This window comes from Chelonoidis abingdonii, chromosome 11, assembly GCF_003597395.2.
Source record: "Chelonoidis abingdonii isolate Lonesome George chromosome 11, CheloAbing_2.0, whole genome shotgun sequence".
Taxonomy (NCBI): Eukaryota; Metazoa; Chordata; order Testudines; family Testudinidae; genus Chelonoidis; species Chelonoidis abingdonii.
In genome coordinates, this window is record NC_133779.1 from 58,540,832 (window position 1) to 58,559,281 (window position 18,450).

General features: G+C 52.8%; 2 protein-coding genes across 2 annotated transcripts in view; one reads left to right on the plus strand and one right to left on the minus strand.

The window, feature by feature from the left end:
• The first annotated feature begins 474 nt into the window (after positions 1 to 474).
• LOC116819727 (trypsin-like) lies at positions 475 to 3,818 on the plus strand. The gene is made up of 5 exons (XM_032771696.2): positions 475 to 514; positions 1,411 to 1,573; positions 2,529 to 2,782; positions 2,908 to 3,044; positions 3,645 to 3,818. The coding sequence occupies exons 1-5, from the start codon at positions 475 to 477 to the stop codon at positions 3,795 to 3,797; spliced, it is 747 nt and encodes a 248-aa protein (XP_032627587.1). The 3' UTR covers positions 3,798 to 3,818.
• A 1,562-nt stretch (positions 3,819 to 5,380) lies between these two features.
• The window catches only part of LOC116819725 (synaptophysin-like protein 1), a 20,370-nt gene continuing 7,300 nt past the window's right edge, over positions 5,381 to 18,450 (minus strand). The window contains exons 4-5 of the mRNA XM_075071175.1: positions 11,853 to 12,041; positions 5,381 to 8,268 (exon numbers count right to left, since the gene is read on the minus strand). Coding sequence (XP_074927276.1) covers positions 8,143 to 8,268; positions 11,853 to 12,041 — 315 coding nt within the window. The 3' untranslated portion in view covers positions 5,381 to 8,142. The remainder of the gene's footprint in view (positions 8,269 to 11,852; positions 12,042 to 18,450) is intronic.

Consider the following 18,450-nt stretch of genomic DNA (forward strand, 5'->3'; position numbering starts at 1 on the left):
TAATGTGTATATATGGGGATGGAGGGGGGTGGACACGTATATGGATAGTGTTTGGGGATGGAAGGGTGGGTGGGTGGAGGGGTGGATGGATGGATGGACGTGTATGGAGATGGAGGGGTGGGTGGGTGGATGGATACGTTTGGGGTTGAAGGAGTGGGTAAGTGGATGGACGTGTTTGGGGATGGAGGGATGAATGGGTGGATGGACGTGTTTGGGGATGGAGGGGGAGTGGATGGATGGATGTGTCTGGGGATGGAGGGATGGATTGATGGACATATTTGGGGATGGAGGGGTGGGTGGATGGATGTGTTTGGGGACAAGCGGCATCAAACGCAGAGCAAGCGGTGGCTGTCAGTGGGCGGAGTCTGTGTTGAGAGGGAGGGCTAAGTTATCTGTTAATTTTCTCTTTTCCTTCTCCCCCCACCCCTCCGAGCCAGCCGCCACTAGCCCTGTGCATCACCACAGCTGAGCCCCATGGAGCTGACGGCTATCGTGCTGCTAGTGGTGACTGCAGGTGAGGGGGGTACATAAGAGTGGGGGGCTGTAGGAGTGGAAGAGGGTGTGCAGGGAGGAGGAGTTGTGTACACATGAGCGGGTGTGTGCGCAGACAGGGACAGGGGGCCCATGTGGGGGAAATGGGTGTTGGGGGGGGTGCATGGGAGGATTGTGTATGTGGAGGGGGAAGAGGAGGTGTCGGAGGCAGGGATGGGGATTGTGGGAGGATGAGTAGGTGTGGGGGGATGGGGGTGGGGGGCAGGGAGAGAATTGTGGGGGATGGGAAGGTGTGGGGGTAGGGAGGGGGTGGTAGGGAAGGGTTGTGCACAGCTGCAATTTCTGAGGGTGGCTGGCCCTGACTCTCGCCAGCAGTAGGGTGGGTGCGCGTTGGCAATGGGGACTGAATGGGACTGACGCATCTTAATGCATGAGCCACTTTAGATAGATAAAAGGGGTGTGGGGGGATAGATAGATAGACAGACGGGCTGTGGGGGGATAGATAGAGGTGGTGTGGGAGGATAGATAGGTAGATAGAGGGGGTGTGGGGGGATAGATAGAGGGGGTGTGTGAGGATAGACAGACGGGGTGTGGGGGGATAGATAGATAGATAGATAAAGGGGGTGTGAGGGGATACATAGATAGATAGTAGGGAGGGGATTGTGGGGCTGGATAGATAGTGGGCTGTTTGGCGATTGATTGATAGATCGATCCGTCAATGGATCCTCTTCCATGACCTCAGCAGCTGGGGATTTAAGACACAGACAAAACGCAGTGTCCCTTGCCCTACAATCGCTGGAACCAGGCCCACGGCCCATTGCAGCAGCTCTGCCTGTGACACCAGCGCCCCCCTGGTGGTCCTGCTCCGATCTCCCCCCCAGTCCGGGCCCCTTGTGCTGATGTGGAGTTTGCCGATAGGTGCTGCAGTGTCCGCCCAGGACGACGGGGACCGGATCATCGGCGGGTACATGTGTCCTCGCTACTCCCAGCCCTGGCAGGCCTTCGTCTACGGCCCGCTGCAGTGCGGGGGCATCCTGGTCGACAGGAGCTGGGTGCTGTCTGCCGCCCACTGCTACAGACCGTGAGAGAGAGAGAGAGAGAGAGTGTGTGTGTGTGTGTGCGCGTGTGCGTGCGTGTGTGTGCGTGCTGCCCCCTGCTGGAGAAACTGAGCCCTGCACTGCTCTGAGTGTGAGTGTGTGTGTCCCTGCTGCCCGCGACTGGAGGGGCTGGGCCCTGCTCTGTGTGTGTGTGTCTCCCCCTGCCACTCCCTGCTGGAGGGGCTGGGCCCTGTTCTGTGTGTGTGTGTGGCTGTGTGTGTGTCCCTGCCGCCCCCTGCTGGAGGGGATGGGCCCTGCTCTGTGTGTGTGTGTGAGTGTCCGTGTGTGTGTCCCTGCCGCCCCCTGCTGGAGGGGCTGGGCCCTGTTCTGTGTGCGTGTGTGTGTGTGTGTGTCCCTGCCGCCCCCTGCTGGAGGGGATGGGCCCTGCTCTGTGTGTGTGTGTGTGTGTCCGTGTGTGTGTCCCTGCCGCCCCCTGCTGGAGGGGATGGGCCCTGCTCTCTGTGGGTGTCCCTGCTGCCCCCTGCTGGAGGGGCTGGGCTGGGCCCTGTTCTCTGTGTGTGTGTGTCCGTCCCTGCTGCCCCCTGCTGGAGGGGATGGGCCCTACTGTGTGTGTGTGTGTGTGCGCGCGTGTGTGCGCGTGTGTCCCTGCCGCCCCCTGCAGGAGGGGCTGGGCCCTGCTCTGTGTGTGTGTGTGCGCGTCCGTCCCTGCCGCCCCCTGCAGGAGGGGCTGGGCCCTGCTCTGTGTGTGTGTGTGTGTGTGTGTGTGTGTGTGTGTGTGTGTGTGTGTCCCTGCTGCCCCCTGCTGGAGGGGATGGGCCCTGCTCTGTGTGTGTGTGTCCCTGCCACCCCCTGCAGGAGGGGATGGGCCCTGCTCTGTCCAGTCTCTCCCCCATTCCCGGGAGGGCAGCAGCGGCAGGGGTGGAGGTGGGGGCCCGTGGAGCCAGGACTCTGACCCGGATCTCTCGTCCCTGTGGCTAGCGGCCTGCGGGTGCGGCTCGGGGAGCACAACCTGGCGGTGCGGGAGGGGCCGGAGCAGGACCGAGTCGTGTCCGGCGCCATCCTGCACCCCGGCTACAACCGCTTCACCCTGGACAACGACCTCATGCTGCTCAAGCTGGCGCAACCCATCACCATCGGCATGACCGCCCGCCCCGTCACGCTGCCCACGGCCTGCGCGCCCACCGGGACCGCCTGCCTCATCTCGGGCTGGGGCACCGTCACCACCCCCCAAGGTAGGGCTGGGGATGACCCCCTGTGTGTCTCTGGGGCTGACACTAGGGTGATTCAATCAGGTCTCTGGGGCAGATTCAATCCGGAGTCACTCGGGAGTGACCCCACTTCATGGTGTTTTCCCCAGCCTCGTTCCCCAACCTCCTGCAGTGCGGAAACGTCCAGATCTTCTCGGCCCAGAGCTGTCGGGCTTCCTATCCTGGCCGGGTCACCACCAACATGGTGTGCGCGGGCGTCATGGGTGGAGGCGTCGACTCCTGCCAGGTGAGGGGGCAGGGCCAGGGAAGAGCGCGGGTGGGGAGCTTGAGGCGGGAGTGGGGATCTGGAAGGGGATGGAGGATAGTTGGGTGGAAGGGAGTGTGGACTCCCCCCCCCCCACGAGGTGGGGGCAGAAGGGGGGCAGATGGGCAGCACCTGTTGGGGGAAAGTCTGGCTCTACCCAATGGAGGGGGAAGGAGCTGGGGGCGCACACTGGGGGAGGGGTGCCCTGCCCCACACTGTGGGGGCAGAGGTGGCCCAGATTCAGAGCCATGGTTTGCCACTTGTCATGGCAAAAGGCAGGATGGGGGTGGGGACCCGAAGGGGAGGAGCTGTGGGGTGGTGGTGGTTGGGTTTGCAGAGGGGATTGGAGCCCCACAGATCATGTGAGCTCCCTTCAGGGCAGGGGATCATGGACTGGGTCTACCGGTGCCCCTCACTCCCGACCCGCAGCCTCCACTAGTCCAGCCCTGGGCTCCCCCTAACCCCTCCAGCTCTGCTGGTGCCCCTCACTCTTGACCTGCAGCCCCCTGGGCGCCCAGCCCTGGGCTCCCCCAGTCCAGTCAAGGGGGGGTCGTTACGACGCAAGCTGTTGTCTCTCCACAGGGTGACTCGGGTGGGCCCCTGCTCTGCGCTGGGCAGCTCCAGGGCATCGTGTCCTGGGGGCTGCAAACCTGCGCCCAGTCCAGCAGGCCTGGCGTCTACACCAAGGTCTGCAACTACGTAGCGTGGATCCGCAGAGCCATCCAGATGAATTGAGGACGGTGCCGGGGGGACAGAATCCACAATAAAGCCTGAGCAGCAGGGTCTCTGTCTTGGTGTGTCACCTCCTGGGCCCCTGGGAGTGGCTGGACCCAGCTTCCACCATGCAGAACCTGACCAGCAGCTCGTTTCTCCCCCGCTTGAACCAGGCACGTTAGCGCCTCCCTTTGGACCCCAACCAGTGCCAAAAACACTGACACAGCAGGGAAGTCTCTCTCCCTTGAACCTGCAAGCAGCCGGTGCCCCTCACTCCCGACCCGCAGCCCCCTGCCATCCCAGCCCTGAGATCCCCCCCAGCGCTGCCAGTGCCCTTCACTCCCGACCTGCATCCCCTTGCTGTCCCAGTCCCGGGATCCGGCCCAGCGCTGCCAGTGCCCCTCACTCCCAACCCACAGCCCCAGGATCACCCCCAGCGCTGCCAGTGCCCCTCACTCCCAACCCACAGCCCCAGGATCACCCCCAGCGCTGCCAGTGCCCCTCACTCCCAACCCACAGCCCCAGGATCACCCCCAGCGCTGCCAGTGCCCCTCACTCCCGACCACAGCCCCCTGCCAGCCCAGCCCTGGGCTCCCCCCCAGCTATGCCGGTGCCCCTCACTCCTGACCCACAGCCTCCTGCCATCCTAGCCCTGAGATCCCCACCAGCTCTGCTGGTGCCCCTCACTCCTGACCCGCAGCCCCCTGCCAGCCCAGCCCAGCCCTGGGCTCCCCTCCAGCGCTGCCACTGCCCCTCACTCCCAACCCACAGTCCCGGGATCACCCCCAGCGCTGCCAGTGCCCCTCACTCCCGACCCGCAGCCCCTTGCTGTCCCAGTCCCAGGATCCGGCCCAGGGCTGCCAGCGCCCCTCACTCTTGACCCACAGCCCCCTGCCATCCCTGCCCTGGGATCCCCACCAACGCTGTCAGTTCCCCTCACTCCCAACCCGCAGCCCCCTGCCAGCCCAGCCTTGAGATCCCCCCCAGCGCCCTTCACTCCTAACCCGCAGCGTCTGCTATCCCCACCAGCGCTGCCAGTGCCCCTCACTCCCGATCCGCAGCCCCCTGCCAGCCCAGCCCTGGGCTCTCCCCTAGCTATGCCGGTGCCCCTCACTCCTGACCCACAGCCTCCTGCCATCCTAGCCCTGAGATCCCCACCAGCTCTGCTGGTGGCCTTCACTTCGCAGCCCCCCGCCAGCCCAGCCCAGCCCTGGGCTCCCCCCCAGCTCTGCCAGTGCCCCTCACTCCTGACCCGCAGCCCCCTGCTATGTCAGCTGTAATAGGTGTAAACACCCCTTCCAGGTTTGCAGGAACTACAGCTAGTGGGAAAACTATCCCTCCAAAGCTTTTTTTCAACCAAGACCTTTCTTACCTGGCTCCCATTACCTCTTTAATGCATCATAATCAGGGTTGGAAGGGACCTCAGAAGGTCATCTAGCCCAACCCCCTGCTCAAAGCAGGGCCAATCCCCAACTAAATCCCCAGATCTGTAAGTGGCCCCCTCAAGGATTGAACTCACAACCCTGGGGTTAGCAGGCCAATGCTCAAACCACTCCCCCCACTCCTGGCCTCAGGGGTGAGGGTGGCAGCTCAGAAAACTCCGCTGAGATAACTGGTTTTTATTATCAAGTCCGTGGCATACAGGACAGACATATTTCTTGAACGATTCGTAAGAAAAAGAGTAAATAAAATTAAAAGCCAGGTCCACCTGTCATGACCTTAAAGCCGAGCTTCGAAACCAGCGACGAGAGCAGGGCGAGAGAGTCCCACACGCATCTGCATCACAACCGAGCCCATCCCACGGCTTGGCTGTTTCGCCACAGGCAAAGTGAAATATTGGATCACAGACATAAGAGCTGGTTGGTGGAGATTCTTCCCTCCTGCGAAAATTTTCAAACATTCAATTCCCTCCCTCCCATCCAAAAGCCCAGATTTCCAAATTCTCCATGCAATGAATTTCTGGGTGCAAAACTCATCTGCGCTTGCGCCAAACGATTCTGACCGTGGGGTTTTTTCCAATCTCACACACGTATTTCAAAAGAATATGTTGCTTCAGAACAAAATGAAAAATTTTCAAAACGAATAATGAAAAACGTGACTAAACAGGAGATTTTGATGTTTGCAAAACTGCCCTTGGTGTTTTTTTTAAATCTAAACATTGTGCCCCAAATCGCTTCAATTTCACAAGAACAAAAATCCATTTCAGGCAAACCACATTTTCCAACTGAAAACCATTTAGCAGAAAATTTTCCAATCACCTCTTAATTCATCCAGTCTGACCTCCTGCATAGCGGAGGCTGGAGAATGGCCAGCCCAGATCTGGGGGTCGAACTAGAGCCCCCTTAACTCTGCCCACAAATTTCTGCAAACATGTGACACCACGCTAATGGCAAAGGATAGCAAAGTGAGATTCCCACAGGTCTAAACTGGCACTCACTGTAGAGTTATTTTAATCTACACCCCTTGAGGATTGGCCAAATTTAGCTTCCTTCTGTAGTTTTTCATTGTCTACCAACCAGACTCAAACGCAATTAACTTCAGAGGTGGATTTCTTGTCTCCTGCTGAGAAAAATGCAGAGAAGGCTTGTGCTCTACAGGGCGTACATCCTGGAAGCAGCCACGCAGCATAAAACAGAGATAAATGCAAAGGAGATTTTACTTGCAAGCAGACACATGCTCGGCCCTTTCAAATCAGCCAGGTGTGACGTTCAAACTCCAGGGAAAACATCTGCTAAAAGCCAGCACTGGATACGACACCTAGAAGCTAATAGTGGGAGGGGAAATATACAAGAGGGACTGAACAGTAGCACTCTCCAAAGCTCTGTTTAGATTCACAGAGTGAGGAAGGAATTTTTGAGATTAAGATATTTTCCTATCCTGATTTGGAATGAAAAACCCAGAACTCGACAATTTTGGCAAGTTGAAAAAAATTCAGAAAAAATTTCAGTTGGGGTCAAAACATTTCATTTCCATGATTTTAAGAAGTGTTGTTTTGAGGTCAGTTCTTTTGAAGCCCACTTTTACCAAAATTTCAAACCAAAAATGTAGACTCAACCCCGCCCCCGCAACCTATTCATGCTGAAGGTGTGGACAATTTCTAAACTGTCTGCCCTCCGATACATTTTCCACCTCAGGAGATTCCTCCAAACCCAAATTGCAGCGTCTCTGGCTTGGTTTGGACAAATCTCTCAACTCCAAAAAGTTTCCGTTTCAATGAGTCTGCATTTTGCAGTGGGGGAAAAAACGGTTTGTCAAAAAAACTCCCGACTGGCTCTGCCCTGGGAGATCGAACGCTGAGATGCCGAAGCTCGTCTTTGCAACGAAGAATCGGTTCAGGTCGATGACATAGGAAGCCTGGTGCTAACGCGGGTTTTCAAACCAAGACAAGTTGTGTGTGTCATGTACAAAGTGAGAATAGTGCATTTCAAATGCAGCTCCCCCCCGCCCCCCATGTACCCCAGATACAAACCCTCCCCCATCAGAGGGACATGAAAGACAAAAGGCACTTATTGAAATGCAAGGCCAGCCACTCAGCTGAGAGAAATCATCAGCAATCTGCTGCAATGAACACAGGGATACTGACATGCACGCGCTCTAGATCTGTACCAATTAACACAGATCTACGAGTTACAGGTGGCCAGATTGCTTTCTGTGCCCAGTCTGCTCTCTCTGCTGTCAGTCACGTGCTGCACCAGCCCGCACACACCAGCCCTATCTGCGATCAATCGCTCCATGCCAATCTGCTGCCAATGGCGCTATTCGGTTCAGCAGAGCACTGCTGGGTCATGCCAGCCGAGGGCTGGGACCCCGGACCAGGGGTTCTCAAACTGGGGGTCACAGCTCCTCTGGGGGTCACGGGGTTATTACATGGGGGGTTGCAAGCTGTCAGCTCCACCCCAAACCCCGCTTTGCCTCCAGCATTTATACTGGTGTTAAATATATACAAAAGTGTTTTGAATTTATTGGGGGGTGGGGGAGGGGGTCGCGCTCACCGGTGAAAGGGGTCACCAATATAAAAGTTTGAGAACCACTGCCCTCGACACTACAGATAGTTTGCAGGGCCGCAGTTCTCGCGAAGAAGCTGCCCCTCTCCCTTGACAACACCCAGGGTAATATTTCAGTAGAATAAAGCAAAAAAAACAACACAAAAACAAAACCAACCCACCACCGCCCTGCCCTGCCAAAACACCGCTGCCTTCAAAACGTAAGGGCACCTGCTCGCAATTGAAAGCTGAGCTGTATCTGCAATTCCCACCCGGCCCCTGCTGGTTGAAATGGTGACTACAGTTAGGACAGATGAGCAGCGCCGATGCCAGGTTGAGGCCGAGGGGTCGTGCGTGGTGCTGGTGTGTCCCAGCGGGGCCATTTACATTCCCGCAGGAGCCGAAGCGCCGCCTGGGGCCGGAGCGTCTGGGGGACTGTGCAGATGGGTTTCCTTATACACGAACCAAGCGTTGCCTGCCCACAGAATGAGGTTCAGGAAGCCGAAAACCTAAGGGGTCCAAAGGAGGAGGGGGTTAGCTGCAGTATCTAGCTTCCAGTTCGGCTGGGAGACGCCCTCTCCAGCTCTATATGGACCATTTCTGCCCACCCAGCTTGCCCGGCTGCATAGCCCCAGACATTCCTGCCTGCAGCCCAGATCGGATGGTCGAGCTAGAGCACCTTAACTTCACTCCCTTGCATGCGTGCCCTTTAGTGCGCCCCCTTTGTAGATTTCAAACTCAGATCTGGTGGGTCAATTCCATGACTAAAATTCACTTCTTTCCAGCCTGGATCTGTCTGGCTTCATTCCCCAGCTGTCGGCTCTCACTCTGCCTGTGTTAGCTGGATAAAAGAGCCCTCTGCTCCCCAAAACCTCCTCCCCACAGAGGTGCTGACAGACCATAATTAAATCCCCTCTGAACATTCTCTGGGAGAAACTAAATAGATCGAGCTCCTTCATTTAACCAGTGTTTATTAGATCATTTATGAGGTGTACTACGGTAGCATACAGGACCCTCAGGCGCGGCTAAGACGCCTTGTGCCAGGTGCTGTACAAACAATACAAAACAGCCTATGCCCCAGACGCTGCCAGTCTATGGACTTGCTTACATAGGGACACTCGGGAAAGTTAATCTGAATTAACTGAGGGCTTGTCCACACACAGAGTTACTTCAGAATACCAGCTCCTGATAAGATTTTTTTCAGTTCACCAGTTATTCAAAAAATGAGAAAAAACTATAAACATTTTTCAAAACTGCTGGTGAAAGGAAAAGTCGAAAAAACGGTGTCGGTCAAACCCCCTTTGCTTAACCCTTTCGAAACTTTTTTATTGAGGTTCTTTAAATGAAACAAACAGATGTTTGGAAACAGAATCTGCCTTTTCTGCTGAAAGAAGGTTCATCTGGAAAATTTCACCCACTGCTATTCCTGAATAGTTTCCCCAGTGGATTTAGCCAAATCAGGACAAGTCATTCATACTCCGGAATAACAGTATCCACACATGGAGTTAATCAGGAATAATTAGGGCTTTAAATTCACACCCAGCCTTAATCCAAATTAAATTTCAAGTGTAGACAAGCCCTCATTGGTGTGAATTTAAAATGAATTAGTTAAACCGCATCGTGGATGCTCTCATTCTGAATTAAAGTGGCCCTGATTGAGATTAGTTTAAATCACTGTGAATTAAGAATGACGGTGACTTTAATTCAGAATGAGAACATCCATATTTTAACCAGTTCCGAGTTTCCATCAAATCCACAATCTGGTCTCAGACTCACTCTCCTTAATTCATAGATTCTAAGGCCAGAACAAACCCCTCTGATCAACTAGTCTGGCCTCTTGTCTAACAGAGGCCAGAAAACATCCCTGAATTAAATTTCCGTTTGAACAAGAGCAGATCAGTTAGGAACCCATCCAACCTTCGTTTTAAAAGTGCCAGTGAGGGAGAATCCACCACACTCCCTGGTAAATTGGTCCAAGGTTGAATTACTGTGACTTAAAAATTTACACCTTATTTTCAGTCTGTGTCTAGCTTCAAATTCCAGCCATTGGACATAGTTAGACCTTCCTCTGCCAGACCAAAGAACCCATGATCAGTATTTGTTCCCATGTAGGGACTTAAAAGACGGGGATCAAGTCACCTCTGAAACCTTCTCTTTGTCAAGAGAAATAGATTGAGCTCCTTGAGTCTATCACTACAAGGGAGGTTTTCCAATCCTTTAATCATTCTTGTGGCTCTTCCCTGACCCCTCTCCAACTGATCAACGTCCTTCTCGAATGATGAGCACCAGATCCAGACACAGGATTCCAGCAACGGTCACACCAGTGCCAAACCCAGAGGTACAATAACTTCTCTTCTCCAGCTCTGAACCCTCTCCAACCGACGAACACCCTACGGGAACCAATCCATTTCAAACTAGAGCTGTCAATTAAACCGCACTTAACTTCAGCGATTACCTCAAAGCAAATTAACTTGACTAAAAAAATTAATCGCAGTTTTAATTGCAATGTCAAACAATAACAATTGAAATTTATTATAAATATTTTGGATGTTTTTCTACATTTTCAAATGCACTGATTTCAAATACACCACAGAATACAAAGTGTACACTGGTCACTATTTTTTATTACAAATATTTACACTGTAAAAAAAGATAAAAAATAGTATTTTTCAATTCACCTCATACAAGTACTGTAGTGAAATCTCTTTAAAGTAAAAGTGCAACTTACAAATGTAGATTTTTTTTTTTGTTTCATAACCGCACTCAAAACCAAAACTATCTAAAACTTTAGCGCCTACATGTCCACTCAGTCCTACTTCTTGTTCAGCCAATCCCTAAGACAAACAAGTTTGTTTATGTTTACAGGTGATAATGCTGCTCACTTCTTATTCACAATGTCACCTAAAAGTGAGAACAGGCATGGCACTGTTGTCGGCAACGTTGCAAGGTATTTATGTGCTAAACATTCATATGCCCCTTCATGCTTCGTCCACCATTCCAGAGGACATGTTTCCATGCTGCTGACGCTTGTTAAAAATATGTGTTAATTTAATTTGTGACTGAACTCCTTGGGGGGAAAATTGTATGTCTCCTGTTCTGTGGTTTTAACTGCTTTCTGCCATATATTTCATGCTATAGCAGTCTCAGATGACGACCCAGCACATATTGTTCGATTTAAGAACACTTTCATTGCAGATTTGAGAAAACGCGAAGAAGGTACCAATGTGAGATTTCTAGAGATAGCTACAACACTTGACCCAAGGTTTAAGAATCTGAAGTGCCTTCCAAAATCTGAGAGGGATGAGGTACAGAACACGGCATCAGAAGTCTTAAAAGAGCAACGCAGTGATGTGGAAATTACAGAACCTGAATCACCAAAAATGAAAATCAACCTTCTACTGGTAGCATCTGACTCAGATAATGAAAATGAACATGTGTCAGTCTGCAGTGCTTTGGACTGTTATCGAGCAGAACCTGTCATCAGCATGGACACACGTCCTCTGGAACGGTGGTCGAAGCATGAAGGGGCATGTGAACCCTGAGTACATCTTGTACGTAAATACCTTGAAACACCAGCTACAACGGTACTATGCGAACGCCTGTTCTCACTTTCAGGTGACACTGTAAATAAGAAGTGAGCAACATTATCTCCCATAAATTTAAAGAAACTTTTTTGTCTTTGCAATTGGCTGAACAAGAAGAAGAACTGAGTGGACTTGTAGGCACTAAAGTTACATTGCATTCAAAAATAAAAGTTATGTAAAAAAAATTCTACATTTGTAAGTCGCACTTTCACGATAAAGGTGAACTGAAAAATACTATTTCTTTGGTTTATCTTTTTATAGTGCAAATATTTGTATTCAAAATTAACAGAGTGAGCACTGTACAATGCGATTAAAACTGCGATTAATTTTTTAAATTTTTTGACAGCCCTAATTTAAACTCTTAATTTGGATTCACTTCCCTTCGCGTCCCCATGTAGACAAGATCTCCGACCACAGGCTTGGAGCCAAGCACACGCCCCTGAGTTTCAAGGGAGACCCGCCCCATGTCTCAGTGGCACAGGGGAGGGGAGGGCGCCGGCCATACATACCACAGACACGTTGAGGGAGCCCATGCTGCTCACTGCACCGAATAAGCAGGAATTAGGGGGCAAATGGCAGAAGAGTATTTCCGACATAATCTCAGACCCAGTGGATATTTTGATGTCAGTCAGGGCTTTGGCCCAAGCCGAAGTGCTGATCAGCCAGAGAAGCGCGATCACCATGGTGATCACCAAGTCCTGCAGGAGGGGGAGATGGGGAGTTACTAGCCCAAGGCCACCAAGAGAGAAATACACAATGGAGGGGACTGATTCCCAGGAACCTACAATGGACACGCTGAGGTCAGCCCTCCAATGGAGTTACGACCCATTGACCCCAGCTGGGACCTGGACCCACCGACTCCAATGGGGCTACGGCCCGCTGACCCCAGCTGCGACCTGGCCACACCGTTTCCAGTGGGGCTACGGCCCATTGACCCCAGCTGGGACCTGGCCACACCGACTCCAATGGGGCTACGGCCCGCTGACCCCAGCTGCGACCTGGCCACACCGATTCCAGTGGGGCTATGGCCCATTGACCCCAGCTGGGACCTGGCCCCATTAGGCCGTAGCTCCACTGGAGTCATTGACCCCAGCTTTGGGTCTAGTCCCACTGGCTTTAATGACTGGAGTGTTTTTACACCAGGTGATGGACACACGAGGCCACGCCCTCCCACAGCCCCATGCGCCACTCAACTCACATAAGTGTTGATTCCACCTCAGGGCTTGGGGCTGCTCAGCTGAGATTTGGGCACTGGGCAGCCCGGTTGGGGGCCCCCCCGTCTCAGTCATGGGAGGGGCAGGGGGCTGCGACATGCCTGGCACGTGCCTCATAGGTGCTTTCAAGAGAGACTCTGGATTGCAGGTGCCCAACTGGAGATGCCATGCGGCGAGCCTGGTTTTGATGGGTACTTGGTGTTCTCTGAAATCCCATCTCCTTTCACCGTGTCACGAGTTGGGCACCCAAAACAATCCAGCCGGCTCTCTGGACAGCGCAGGGCAGAGTCCACGGCATTCCCACAAGCAGCCCAGTAGAGAAGCTGGACCTTCCTCTGTTACACGGGAGGTGGACCCCCGAGCTACAGCATGCAGCCCCCGGTCTAGACTCTGGCTTTAGGCTTGGATTCCCGAAGGATGGTACTAGGCACTGAATTCCCCCGGCAATCAAGCCACTAAACAACGTTCTAGGCCTGGCCAAAAATGCCACTTATTGTGAACGCTTCATCCACTCACAAAAGTTCAGGATTAATTTAATCACTTCTCTGCAGTACTATTCTTCAGGTGTTTGTGATGAGGCAGCTGCCCCTCACTGGCTAGCAAAGGGTTAATAGCAGCCCTTGGAGCAGCTGCACAGAACCCAGCCAATCAGAGGAAGACTTAGAAGCAGCCAATCAGGGCCCGGCTGGACCCTATAAAAAGGGCTGCAGGACAGAGAGGAGTCAGTCTCTCCCTGGAGCTTGAGGGAGAAGGACTGGCTGCCTGCAGAGAGAAGTACCTGGGACAGAACAGTGCTGGGCAGGGTCAGAGAACAAGCAGAGCTCCAGCCTGGCTCGTTCCCAGACTGTGGCCATGATACAGGGGCCGAATAGGTGCTGGGAAGGTGGCCCAGGGAAAGCAGGTAGTGGCAGAGGGGAAGGAGAGGCAGTGAGCGGCTGCCAGCTATAAGGTCCCTGGGTCAGGGCCCAGAGTAGCAGGCGGGCCTGCCCCTCTCCCCTTTGCCCCACGGGCTGCTAAAGGAAGGGGCCACCCAAAGGACGGCAGTTTGCCCCTGAGCGAGAGGCTGTGAATGGCCACTGCAGTGACAGGCTGGGCCAAGGCCTGTCGGTTCCCCCGGAAGCGGAGAGACAGTGGAGTTGGGGAAGCCAGAGGGCCATGCCCTAAAGAGGACGCTGTGGTCCGGGAGCAACATGGGTCCTCACAGACAGCAGAGATGGTGGAGAAGCTGTGACACTGAGTGAGACCTCACAAGGGGAGGGCACCCTGCTGATGGACAGATCTAAACCTGGAGCAACTACCAGAAAGCACCACAGTGGTGAGCACAACCCATTAGTGTTATTCTGGTAGCACCCAATGGACCCAGCTGAGATCAGGGCCCCGTTGTGCCAGGTGCTGCCCAGGCACAGAGAGAGTCTCTGCCCCCAAAGATCTTACAATGTAAACAGACAATGGAAGGATCACTATCCCCATGTTACAGATGGGGAAACTGAGGCACGGACTCAACCAAGCCCTGTCCAAGGCTCTTGAACCCAGGTCTCCTGCCTTCCAGCTGGATCTCTCTAACTGCTAGCTCACCCCTCCTCGCTAAGGGAATCTGTTCCTGGCAAACCCTGATTTTGCTGCAACTTTAGCTGCATTAGAGAATGGGGCGGGGGGCAGTGCCCCGTAGATCTCACCCACACACCCACCCATTCTGAACACAAATCTCCAGAGGTCTGATGCAATTTGGATTTTCCCTCCGCCCTCCTCCCCCCACAACTCCCTCCCCCCATGCTTGGAAGTTGGGGTTTGCCAATTACGCCTGAATAATGTATCCGATGGGCAGGTCAGTACCAATGTGGGACAGGCAAGAGATGCCTGGGCACTTACCACATTTCCCAGCCCTCCAAGGAGCCGGCGCAGCAGGGAGAGAAGAGAAAAGGGGCAACTGTTTATCAAGTTAAAATAATCCTCTCCCGCTCGCGACCCCTCTGCCTTCCAGAGCCAGGAGCTTTGGTTCACATGCCAGCATGGAGTCGGGGCATTGCGCCAAAGACTGGGTCTCATGGCCTCTTAATTAGAGCTGGGATCCAGCCAGCGCATGAGCTGGGAATTACACAGATCATCGCAAGAACAGCTGGGCAGAGCCTTTGCCGATATGAATCGCCACAGATCCACTGGACTAAATGGAGCTACAGACGATTGACCCCAGCTGGGATCTGGCCCCATTGACTCCAGTGGAGCTATGGCCCCTTGACAGAAGCTTGGTGTTTTGGGAAAACAAAAATGGCGGAAAAATGTCACCAGAAAACAAAACCTGTTGAGCAGAATGTTTTAAAAGGCCAGGGCAAAAGGGAAAAACCAAAGGCAGATTTTGCTCCAACGAAGCAAAAAACGTTCCTGTTTTGTAACTTGACCTCAGAAAGCTGAGATGCATATTGCACAAAACCGTTTTCATTGCAACTAGCCTGTTTGGTTTCTTCTTTAAGGGGAGGTTTTCCCCCACTAAAAAAAACAACACAAAAAAAATGTAGCTGAACAGCAAAAAAAAATTTTGATCAAAGATTTTCCCATAAAAGTTTCCACACTGGCCAATAAAAAGAGTTTGTTAATCTTTTTTGGTCCCAAAAAACCTGGCAATGCCAAGATTCTGAGCAGGATTCTGTCTGCGGAGTGCTTGGAGATCTAGGTTACAGGACACTCCTGGCTTAAGAGAGCTCACTGAAAATTCTTTGCCACAGCTGCTTTTTGATAGAAAATTGTTATTTCGACCAAAAAATTTGTGACATTTCTGCTTCCCACGGAGAACTTCAACTTTTCACTGAAAATTGTTTGTCCAAAAACTGAAATGTTTTGATTCAAAATGACAGAGTGGTACATCATGGCAACTGTAGTTTTGAATACCTCGTGTGCCAATTTTTCTCTATGGGCTGGGCTTTCTGGTTGACTACATTCCCCATGATGCACCACTTTCTTGCTTCTTGCTGCTCTATTATGGTGCATGATAGGAGTTGTAGTTCAGGTGCCTCATTTTTATTCTCCTCTCTTGCCTGGCCTACATCTCCTACAATGAGCCACTCTTCCCCCTTTGGGCGAGTTGTGTCATAGGAATCTCTGGACATGGTAAATCATGGGAGTCGTAGGTCAGCCAGAGAACCTGGACTATAGAGAAGAATGAGAGCACGGGGCACCCAGGACAACTACTCTCATGAGGCATTGCAGCCACGGACACCCATGACACAACCCCTCTCCTGACCATGAGAGAAGTAGTGCACCCTGGCCTACAGAGAACTGAACATGAGGCACCCAGGACTACAACTCCCATAATGCACCACAGTGACTCAGTGAGAGCTGGAAGTGGTGCATCATGGGAGATGCAGGCCACGCAGAGTGCACAGCCCATAAGGGAGAATGGGAACCCGAGGCACTCAAGACTACAGCTCCCATGAGGCACTACAATGTTATTTTAAATCCAAATATTCAAGGTTTCGGTCAAAATATTTCAGCAGAATGTCAATTTTCCTACCACAAAAACGAATAAAGATTTGAATTTTTGTCTAAATTCTCCACAGGAAATTCCCCCTCTGCCTCACTGCCCCCAATTTTCCTCCCAGCCCCCATTAAGAGCAAAATGTTACAAGTCACTTACAATCATGGGCAGCTTGCCAGCGCCACGGTAAAGGTGCAGATATCCCACGTACAGCACCAGCGCCGCCATGCAGTAGAGGAAGACAAAGACAGCGAAGGTGACAAAGAACTGGGCCGAGGAGGAGAAGTCGCCCACAAGGTGGGTTGTGGTCCACGTGTTGTTACATTTCTTTGAATCCAGCTCTTTGAACACCACAGTGTTCAGCCTGCCAGGTGAGACAAAAGCAGCTTGAAGCATTTCACTTTGATACCAGTGAAACGAAGTGCTGGGCCTCTGGGGCGAAAGATTCATATTTACCCACCTGCTCTGCCCTCCTGCATAGCCCAGGAGGTAGAAACTCCTCCAAGGCTCCCTGCTTCTAGTCCAGATCTGGGAGTTGAGGGCCCTTAACTCCACCCCCTTGCATACAACTCCCTACGTCTGCCCTTTCATAGATTTTAAGTCCATATCTGATAGAGGAGCTTTTAAAGAGATGTCAGACCTTGATGGAAAGACTCCAAGAAATTCAGAATCAGTCTCATCCCTGGAGCAGTCGTTCCAAGGGTCAATTCTCCTCGTTAAGAATTTGCCTCCTTATTTCCAGTCTGGCTTCATCCCCCAGCCATCGGCTCCTGCTCTGCCTTTGTCAGCTAGATTAAAGAGCCCTCTGCTCCCCAAAGTCTCCTCCCCAGGGAGGCACTGACCGACCAGGTTCAAGTCCCCTCTGAATCTTCTCTGGGAGAAACTCACTAGATCGAGTTCCTTTAATGTCTTGCTCTCAGGCAGGTTTTCTAGTCCTCAAATTGTTCCCCTCGCTCTTCTCTGACCCCTCCCTGATTTCCCGATGTCCTGTTTGACAGGCGCAGTCTCAAGTCATTGTCTCCCCAATGCCGTACCGAGACTTCACCCCCACCACCCTTTAGATCACTGTGCATCTCGTGATGGTTGGGGGTTTTCCTTCCATCTCCAGCTCCCGGAGTCACAGCATTTCTGGGAGAACTCTATTAAGATGACTTTTCTCATCTTCAGAGTTGGGGCCAGGGGGGATTGGGAAATGAGCCCCCTAGGAGCTAAAAAAACGGAGGGGAACAGACCCAGCCTGACGCTGGTTGCTTGTTTAAAAACAACCTGTGAAGTTTAAGCCAGACCCAGGGTGTTTCGTTCCCAGGGGCTGGGACAATGCATAGGAGAGGAGAAGGAAGTAAGAGTCATGTGGGAATGATTCATTGATTCTAATGTCAGAAGGGCCCACTGTGATCATTCAGCCTGCGCTCCTGCATCACACTAGCAAGAAAATGTCCCTGAATTAATTCCTGTGAATGCCGTCCTCCTGGAACTGTAGCCACCAGGACCGGACATGGGATTGCAGCAGCGGTTGCAGGTACAACCTCCTCTCTGCTCCGCGTCTCAGGATCGAGTTAGCCCCGCTGGCCACCGCACCCCATCACAAGCACAGATTCAGCCGATTGTCTGCCCAGGGCTACACTCACCGGAACGGATAGCCAAAAGCCGCCTCAAGGGTCTCATTTTTAGTGTCCGGACAGCTGACTTTAATGGAGGTATGGCCACTGTACCCTCCACAGGTGGCGAAAGCAAAGATGGAAAAAATCTAGAGATATGGAGAGACACAGCATTAGAGTCATAGACTTCAAGGCCAGAATTCATGGCCATCCAATCTGCCCTCCTGCAGAGCCCAGGCCGGAGAACCGCCCCCAGGGATTATAGCGTCCAGCCTCTATCTGGTGGTTGAGCTAGCCCCGATGTTTTCGATGCCCCGACTCCATTTCAAGCTAAGCACATGCACTCCAGCCAGTGTCAGAAGGATCCCACTAAGGAACGCCAGCAGTGCACACGGTTCGCATCAGCTGATCCCAGCACACTCCGCTGGCATTCGCCCAGAAGAACAGCAGCTGGGTTGGCATGCGTCACTCACGCTCAGTACGATTCTGATCGTAACAGGGTCAATTTTCTGCTGCCACCTGGCCCATTAAAAATGGCTCTAATGAAAATTGAAAGCAGAGGAGGCCAGATCATGAGCTAGGGTAAACTGACTCCAGTGGGGATCTGGCCCCATTGACTCTCTGGGCCAAAGATCACACCACTTTCTGTTGGCACAGCTAACTGGAGACAAAACACCTCTCAGCACCCCTCCTGGCTTCCGCAGACCTTGCCAGAGTCTGAGAACAATCTCTCCCCTTCATGTGCTCTCCATGCACAGATCTCAAATGGCTATGGCAAGAACGGGCGTAATGTTATCACCAATGGGGAAACTGAGGCACAGAATGT